At 38.4% G+C, this 9,315-nt stretch overlaps 1 protein-coding gene across 1 annotated transcript in view; it reads right to left on the reverse strand.

Moving 5' to 3' along the window:
• Positions 1 to 8,887, reverse strand: part of cfap54 (cilia and flagella associated protein 54) — a 40,599-nt gene extending 31,712 nt beyond the window's left edge. Inside the window, exons 1-17 of the mRNA XM_036577533.1 lie at positions 8,365 to 8,887; positions 8,065 to 8,170; positions 7,705 to 7,848; positions 6,123 to 6,291; positions 5,977 to 6,036; positions 5,725 to 5,894; positions 4,961 to 5,074; positions 4,396 to 4,497; positions 4,123 to 4,315; positions 2,697 to 2,795; positions 2,436 to 2,548; positions 2,202 to 2,331; positions 1,714 to 1,805; positions 1,478 to 1,615; positions 1,154 to 1,304; positions 922 to 986; positions 640 to 768 (exon numbers count right to left, since the gene is read on the reverse strand). Of these exons, the coding sequence (XP_036433426.1) occupies positions 640 to 768; positions 922 to 986; positions 1,154 to 1,304; positions 1,478 to 1,615; positions 1,714 to 1,805; positions 2,202 to 2,331; positions 2,436 to 2,548; positions 2,697 to 2,795; positions 4,123 to 4,315; positions 4,396 to 4,497; positions 4,961 to 5,074; positions 5,725 to 5,894; positions 5,977 to 6,036; positions 6,123 to 6,291; positions 7,705 to 7,848; positions 8,065 to 8,170; positions 8,365 to 8,513 (2,124 nt within the window). The 5' untranslated portion in view covers positions 8,514 to 8,887. The remainder of the gene's footprint in view (positions 1 to 639; positions 769 to 921; positions 987 to 1,153; positions 1,305 to 1,477; positions 1,616 to 1,713; positions 1,806 to 2,201; positions 2,332 to 2,435; positions 2,549 to 2,696; positions 2,796 to 4,122; positions 4,316 to 4,395; positions 4,498 to 4,960; positions 5,075 to 5,724; positions 5,895 to 5,976; positions 6,037 to 6,122; positions 6,292 to 7,704; positions 7,849 to 8,064; positions 8,171 to 8,364) is intronic.
• Positions 8,888 to 9,315: the final 428 nt, after the last annotated feature.

The following is a 9,315-nucleotide window of genomic DNA, read 5'->3' on the forward strand; positions in this document are numbered from 1 at the left end:
GCCTGGTTTCTACAATTAACCATTTCATATCAAATCACTCTGGATGACTATGTTTACATCTTAACCACAGCACTATGCAGAGATTTTGATAAATTGGTGAAATTCACCTTTTAGGCATACAGTATGTACAGGGTCTTAATCTCTGATCTCACAACAATTTGATTAATTTACAACTCTGTAGGCATCATGAAATCTCAGATTTTACTATGATTCAATTTTGATATGATTCAGAATTACTTTTAAAAATACTGTGTGACTGGAAGCACTATTTACACTATAGCAGAATATAGACAATAACAAACACATCGTCACTGATGTGAAGCGCTCCCCTTAAGAAGCATCAAAAGCTATTTGAATTCGAATGGCCAGTTCCATTAGGTACTCTGTATCTAAAGTCTATGTATCAAGGTTTTTTGCATTTGAAAATAGGCTGATTTTATTTTTGTCAAAAAAATAAGCACATACTTTACTGAATACTATAGTAATCAATAATGACGTTCCAAAATCAATGTAGTTGAAACACTACCTTCAGATTATATTTACATCCCTTGCAGTATGGGTACACATGACAGTTATTCATTCTTTTCATGCATGTGGACTGATTTCAGATCAGCCTCAGCAGACTGTGTACAGTACTACCTGCAAGAACACAGTGTCAGAGATGGCTGAGGCATCACAGGGGAGAGATGCAGCCCTGCCTCTGGACAGACACTCCAGACCTCTCTCCAACACACCACACGCCATCTCCAGCAGCTCTTCCTGGGACGTCTGGAGTTAAGAAAAGACACACACTAATTACTGATCACTTTAAACATCATCAAATAACATCAGAACAATTCAATCATTTGGCATTTTTACATAGATTAAAATAAGAGTTCATTTGGACTAATTGAATGAAAACACGTTTTTACACAAGCATACCATGAAAGTTATGTTTATATGTTTCTCCGCAGGTGTGGACAGCAGACTGCTGTCTTCAGTTGAGGCTGCAGAGACAAAAGCAAAGTACTAATTCCACACAGTTCACATATGTGGATGTGATGGACTAATTTAGGCATGTTACACAGAGCTAGGTGAACTGGATGATTTTATAGTCCTACACTAGGCTTCACGTATATTTGTTAAACTAGCAAAACAGGGTGCAGCTGTATACCTGTTTTTGTACCAGACTGTTGAGGGGAGTCTGCACTGCTCTCCAGCACCATGGCCAGCCTAAGAGTCATCTCAGCCACCATCACTGGGTCCATTTCTGCCAGTTGGCAGACTTGAGCCACCTCACACAGTAGGAACAGAGTCTGTACCCACTATATAACACAGTGAGCATTAACTTCAGTCTACATCCTTACACAGCCATACGTCCAATACAAGATATCAAAGAATAATGTATTTGAATTTTTTATACTACCAGTAAAACGGCAAATCTGGATATTGAAAGTGTAAGCCAGAAGCCACATATCTTACATTAATTAATAATCACCTTGTCTTGGGTCTCTGTCTTGCCCAGGTAACGTACTGGGTCATAGTGTCTTGCCTGAGCTCTCTGAAACACAACCTTACATTTAGCCCAGAGGAACAGCACAATATCTAGCACTATGTCCCCATCCACCTGGATGTCCTGTACATAGAAACAAACAGGCATACATGCACTGTCAGTCATTTCTCATTGTTGAACTTGAAAAATTCTACTGGTTGAGTAAGTGACAGAGAGCTGACCTGGGATGATTCACAGACACATGCATGTAGCGTCAGGACCAGATTCAGGAGCTCATCTGTCATGGTTACCTGACCCACACTTTTGTCTTTTTCTGTAAATGAAAAAAGATAGAGGTAAAGCGGGAAGAAAATGGAATATACAGCACAATATAGAAAAGCTGCCACCATCTCACAACATGGAAGACAGTTATCTAAAATGATACGACAGCAGAAATCAAATTTATGATTTCAAGATGCTACCACTGTTTTAGCTATGTGGTGTACTTACAAAACAGTATGTCTACAACAGTAAGTAAATCTATTTGAGATTGCTTAACAGTTGACAAGTGTGGAATAATTTAGGCATGTAGTTTACACAATGATAACTGATGTAGAATAAGTTACATTAGCCTCGCAGCTCCAGTGCAAAAGTAAAGAAGATAACTTCACCAAGTTGGGGTAAGGAAAAATTGTTTTAATTCAATTTTTGGGTAAGAAGGGGCTCATACCAGTTAAAGCCTCAGTCATGACAGGCTCCTTATTACCCAATCGGACTTTATGATTGGATAAAAGTTGTTCTAAGGCTTCCAGCACAGTGAGCTCCAGCTCAGCTTTCCGGAAGAAACGGCCCTCCAGGTTCTTCCAAAAAGCAAGAAGCAAGAGAAGGCTATGAATGCACTGAATACTAAATTGACATCCATTTGCTCCACAGAAAATATTTTTTGCTTTATCAATTGACTTACAGACAATACTGCCATAAGGTTGTCTGAAAGGTTGCGAAACGCATCCCACTGTTCATATCTGAACAGCAGCTTCACAAACTTCACAGCAGCATCCACAGAGATCTGATTCTTCCCTATGTAACATGAATCAGTTTGTTTATATACAGTCTATTTATAACACATTAACCACAATCTAAGCCTCAGATCAATTTAAAAAAATATTAAAAACAGGATCAAAAAACAATTCCAAACAGGAAAATCAAATTCAGATCTAAGACTCACCAGCTGTTGCCATTTCCACGAGTGTGAAAGTAGAAGTGATGGCATTTAAAGAGGGAGGCAGGCTGTCATTGTAAATTCGATCTGAGGAGCCTCCGTTTCCTAAAGCAAAAAAAAAAATTCACAGTTGTGTCCATTTCTTTCTGCCTGTGTAGGAACTGTGTATTGGTATACACTCTAGTAACTATTATTATCACATTATATCTACATTTTATTAAGTGCTTAACAGTCAGTTGTTCATATATACTATTTACAGAAGGGTAACAATTTTAAGGAAAACAATTGATTAAATAAGTGGAGAAATGCATGCAGATGTTTGCAGCTGTACAGCATGACACAATTAACCAAATAACATCCTAGCATGCTTTGCATGTAGAAAAATGTTGAGCAGGACCAGCTGACCTCAGGATCAAGATGGCAAGTGGAAAAGATCTATGTGACTTTAAAAGAGGGTTCATTATTGGTGCATGGATGGCAGGAACTTCAGTCAAAGAGACCAAAGTGACATCCGTATTTAAAGCTATGAGAAAGACATTAGTAAATAGGGTTGGAAATTGTAGTCAAATGTGCACATTCAATGACAGCGATGCTTGTGCATCAGTGTGATATATAAGAAAAAAAGAGAAGACCAAGTGTTCCTCAGGTGATGTCACCGCATGCCATGTCACAGTGTGTCAGGAAGAATAGTCCATCCACAACTAGAGGAATATTATAGTAGATTTACAGTGCATAAAGATGAATGCCCATCTAAAGACAGTGGTGAAAAACAATCTGCACTGGTCTACAGAGAAAAAAAGCGATACGGTCAGATGAGTCATCCTTCACCATATTGCAGGCAAGTAAGCTGGTGAGTGCATGTGTGGCATACAGCAAGAGAATGGTACAGCCCTGAATGCTTAAACCCTACAGTTATCCTGTGTGTAATTTTGCTGGCATGGTATGAGTCTACCTCTCCCCTTAGAGATCAGGGTAAGGGGCACGTGGGACACTAAATGGTTTGATGAGTATGAAAATGATGTAAATCATATGTTACGACCTTTGCAGTTGCCAGAACCCAATCCAGTTGAACACCTATGTGAGATTTTGGACCAATGTGTTAGACATTGTTCTCCACCGCCATCATCAAATCACCAATGGTGTTGGTGTTCCATCCTTCCAGTACAGTTCCAGAGACTTGTAGAATCTATGCCAAGGTACACTAAAACTGTTCTCGAGCCTTGTAGCAACCCAATATCTTACTACTTTTTCCTTAATCTATCACCTGTCACTGCTAACATGCAATCAAACTTATAAGGATATATTTATTTCTCATTACCTGCATGCTTATGTTTCATTTTGTGTAATTACAAGTTCCAGGTTAACTAGCTGTAAAGACATTTAAGAAAAAAGCAAAACAAAACAAAAAACAGCCTGGGATGGATAGGTATACCGGACAGTATGCTGATGCCGGCTGATATGAGTTCCAGTGCCACCTCCTGGATCTCAGGTTCATCAGAAATGCCTGTGTGCAGAGGTCTACAGGAACTGTCCCACAGCCCCTCCAGCACTGCCAGGAACTGAGCAGCATTCCCCTCAAACAGCTCCATCAAGATCCGCTCAGTCAGCGTCCGAGGCCACGGAATCTGGAGGGAGTGAGCAAGTTAGTGGTTGTTGCTATACATACTATGTAGGGAGTGCAACTATGGCAGAAAAAGACACTCACATTGTGACCTTCCTTGAGACTGCTCTTCTGTTTAGGTCTGAAAAGTCCTTTGGGTTTCTTCCTCGGTTCATACACTGACCGTTTAAATACCATCACTGCAAGCTGAACTCAACACAGCATATTGAAACGCATGAGGAAAACCCACTTTAATACAATAATAAAACAAGGATTAAAGAATTGTGCTTTGTATCTTAAATCTTAATAATGGTGCGGAGGTTTTACATAGGCCTTAACGTGATCGCAATTGTTTGAGCTGATCGAAATTATTTTCCGGCAGTTGTTAGCTTTCACAATCATATGTTTATGTTGCAACGAACGGAACATGAATTGTGTTGGGAACTGAGTGAAATCAGCTGGGTTGAGGTAATTACTGGTAAATAATAGAAACCAGATGGGAGCTACTAAGTATCAGCAGCTATGAAACAAGATAGCTAATCAGGCAATCTGGGCACTTTAGGCTTGTGCTTCAACAGTTGCACACAATTAACAAAAAAAGATGACTAAACTGTCAGTCACAGTTATTTATATGGCAGATAAAATGTCATGATCTTAGTTTCACACATACTTTGATGGTGGCTTCTTTAAAGGCTCGCTGTGTCTCAGCTGATGAAGGCAAGCCACTCATCTCCTCCAGCTTTCCCAGTTCACTTATTTTACCAAGAGCTCGTCTAGCAAAAACCTGGTCAGAAACAGTGGCATAACAGTAATAATGATTATGGTCACTTTTTAAAAATGTACTGTTTGCATCAACACTCCTATGTCCCAGACCTATTTAAAATGTTAATTAAAAATAATATCAGTGAACATATATATTCGCTGTTTTACAATGTATATGCAGTGAACATCTACAACAAATAGATATTTTTACAGTATTTTATTTTGTTATATGTTGTGAAAATTCTAGCAATAATTTACAATGTATGTAAATGTAATCAATTTCAATACAATTACGTAACAAAACATGTAATTAATTGCCAAATTATATATAAATAATTATGTAATGTAAAATGAATGAATAGCAAAACATCAATAATAACTCTAGGCCTTTGAAGACAGTTCCTGCTAGATATCTTAAGGCTCCAGAAGAATGCCATTACTTGAAATAGCCAAGAGGTTATATTTTTTCTATTACATTGTTTACAAATATTTAAAGTTTAAATAAAGTAATTTGACTTTCAAACTATGCTTTGTCAATCCTCTGACCTTTACATCTAGAGCTCTATTTATGAGTTTGAGAGGGGAACCATACCACCATGGCCATCAAGAGTGAGCACTTTCTTACTCCAACCTCACAGACAGCCCCTTCTCTAGCGCTGATGTGAAACTGACCTCTGCCTGAACCGCAGCCTGGCCATCATAATAACATTCACACACAGCACAGTAGAGTGTGGCCCTCCAGGGCAAGAACCTGGGCATCAACAGTGGAACAGATGTCTCCAGACACACACAGGCCCACAGCAGGTACTCTAAAGCCTGAGAGAAAACAAAACAACACAGAGCTTAAAAGCAACTGAACATCTTCACTCAAAACACAATCCTCTATGACCCATGCTGTCACTGAAAACATGTATGGGTGGGTACCTGTGCAGCCCTGGCTCACGGACATCAGGAACCTACATATGTTGTATATGTGCAAAGAGCCTGAGGAGATAGAGAAAATGTTTCTACTTTCCAATCAACATTTTATATCATTCTATGTCAAAGTGAAGTATAGTTGCATTAAATACCATTATATAGTAACCAGCACAAGCTCTCATGAGGCAGGATGGCTTGCATCATGATGCGCAAAAATGTCAAAATGTCCAGCAGCTTCTGTAGCCCACTTGGACTTGGCCGCTTGGATCTCTCCCGCTCCAGATGGAAGGTGCACAGACACTCTCCCTGCAGAGCACGGAACTAACACACACAGTTTACCAGTCACCAGCTATCAATTAGTTCTGACATGCCCAGAGATTAGGGGTGTAAAAATGCATTCATTCAATGTAATACACGGACCTGAAAGGGTAATTCCATGTGATCTAACATGCTAATTTCAATTGTAGTTTCAATTACATATTGCTCATTTCCCACTTCAGTAACTATTTTTATATTTTTGTGCAAAATGATAATGAGACTTATAACCCCATAACACTGAACTTGTGTCAGAGGGGTGCTCCCTGTTATCAAGTTTAAACCTTCTAATGTTAGTTTTGTAACAGCTAATTTCATGACTTTTCATGCTGCAAAACAAATCATAAACTGTTTTTCCTGTCTATTTTGTGTGACGGGGTGGTGTTATGCTTGACAGACCCTATCAAAAAATTTGAATAAAAGCAAAATGTACCAGTTTTTTTTTTTTTTCTCAGTACCTCTGAAGACTTCAGTGATGTCCCTTACTCTCCATCATGTGACTCAGTGTGACACTACATTATTTTCATGGCTAAATAAGCTGGTGTGACAGGGAGGAAAGTAAACCTTAAGGACATGAGTCAATTAGTCAACTGTACTTTAAATTAATGTGTTAATGTTAAATTTAAACATAAACTGTTAACATGGGTGCAGACATACATCTGAGCATGGCAATAGTTTTACATTTATACAACTTTTATTTAGTAATATTTGAGATGCAACTTCAGTGACTGTATATGCAGACATGTACAAATGCCTGCATTCCTAAAATATATATGAACTTCGTAATAAAAATATAATACGCTATGTTAATAATGAACTTTAATGTATTTAGGCTTGAAAAACATTTTTTGGCAGATTTCTGTCTCTAATACAAAGCACTCTTCTCATGAAATCACCCAGGTTGTGACTGAACTGCAGCAATTTTGCAAACTTAGAAACAACTATAATTTAATCATAATGTACTTTTTCTGGCCAAATTAAAACTCTCAGGCAATTTGTGTTAAAAATGTAAAAAAGATCTATATTGCTTTTATTGTTTATCCTCCATTACTATTTAAATAGTTCCTCCACATTTGTGTTGAATGCATTTATTTTGTATATTATAATAATTTTGAATCATGCCAAAAGAATTAGAACAAGTTTGAGATTTCATGAAATCATTGTTAAAGAAATCGAATCAAATCATTGTGAGGTCAGAGATATGTTACATAGGCTATAGGGTAGTGTTCATACGGCTATGTGACAACTACACAAGCCTCTCATGACAATGGACATAAGCTTATATAGACATTTATAGAGGCTTAATTCTTACACTTGCTGAGTGTTACCAAATATACTAACTAGCATTTACAAACCTAGGCCTAGTTCAAATAAAATGTAGATGTCATTCATATGATTATAAGGGTGAAGGTCTCTAACCATGAGATTTGCTCCTTCAGTATCAAAGCCCCCTGGAAAGAATGACTGCTTGAACTGCTGCACATCTTTGATGCTCTCCAAGCCAGCAGTACAGAAGTGGTGCAGATAGCGCCTGTAGCCCTGCCACTGCGCCAGCCTGACAAACTACAGACAGAAACATTAACCAGTTACAACACAGCCTAACACAGGCCTGTTTTAACACAACTGCCCACAAAGCCCACAGACTTCAGAGTGCAAGCACTGCCTGACTGAAGGCTGCCTAGTTTAGGCTCCATTAGCTTATGTCAGATAGCAAGTCAGTTAAACTAACCAATGTAAAAACTCGTTGAAATGGAAGGACGAATGGAAGGAAGGACTTACTTTACTCGCAAAAAGGAAATCTGCGATATGCAGCAAGCGTTCATGAAAATAAGGAGTGGGAAGGCGAGGTTCGTATTTTTTCCATATATCAAAAAGTTTCATGGATCTGCCAGACACAAAGGTAACCACGTAACTTACATTAACATTACAGTTAAACCCAGCACAAAATTAAACTCAGAATACGTTAGCTAACTAACTAACTAGCTAGGTTAGCTAAGTTAGCTAGTTTACCAGCCAAATTTATTACTGCTTCGTAACAAACAGACTAAGTTAATTGACGTTAACGGCATATTATCTCACCCTCTAGAATAAGACGAGTGGTCGAAGCTTGGTGAATCACGAACTCTCTTCATGTGTAATTTGAACTCTTTTAAATCCTTCTCAAAAGAGGATATGACTGGGTTAGATTTATCTATTTTTCCATAATACGAAGCTGGTAAAGGGTCCATTTCAGAGCTGTCTCCTGCGTTAGCTCACTGGCTAACAGCGGCGGCAAGTTTGTGAACGTTGCCATAGAGACGAGCAGACCTGCTGCTGCTGTGAGACCTGCTTCTCCAGGAGGAAGGACTATGACCCTCACGGCACCTCAAAAACACGAAAAACAGGCTAAATGTGGTGTAGATGTGAAATATAAAGGATAAATGTCAAAAATGAATGACAAAATAGAGAACACTCGGTGCTTTTGTGGTTTAGGCGTGTGAGGCGAGAATTCACCGTACACCAAAACAGTCTCTTTATAATCTAAGTTACCAGTTAAAAGTCTGGACACATCTAACTGAAAACACATTTTTTATCATCTTAAAGACAATTTGGACCTGCTAGAAACAACACCAGCATCGCTGATCAGCAGCAATACCAGCTTGTTGTGTTTTGGATGCTGGTCAGCAGCAGGTGAAGCTGTTATGCTGGCTTCTACCAGGCTTTACATGTCAGCCAGTCAGAGCAGGCTACTGTCTCTTTTCCAAATCTGCAGCATTCATGGTTTCTATAAAATACATTGTTCTTGCTGTTTTGTTATATCCTGAATATTCAGTAGCCTGTTTCATATTCCCAATGTTATGTAGTCTACTTTCAGGTGGTAATATGGCAAAATTTTATTACTTAGTTATTAATCTTTGTTTAATCTTTGTTTATATTTTCATCAAATACACCCATTGGTGCAAAAAAGACGCATGTGACTTTTTTTTTTAATCTAAAATTGTAGAAAAAAATTGAATGCGTTCATTAAGTGTACTGTCATCCCTGTGTGTA

This window comes from Colossoma macropomum, unplaced genomic scaffold, assembly GCF_904425465.1.
Source record: "Colossoma macropomum unplaced genomic scaffold, Colossoma_macropomum, whole genome shotgun sequence".
In the NCBI taxonomy this organism is placed as follows: Eukaryota; Metazoa; Chordata; class Actinopteri; order Characiformes; family Serrasalmidae; genus Colossoma; species Colossoma macropomum.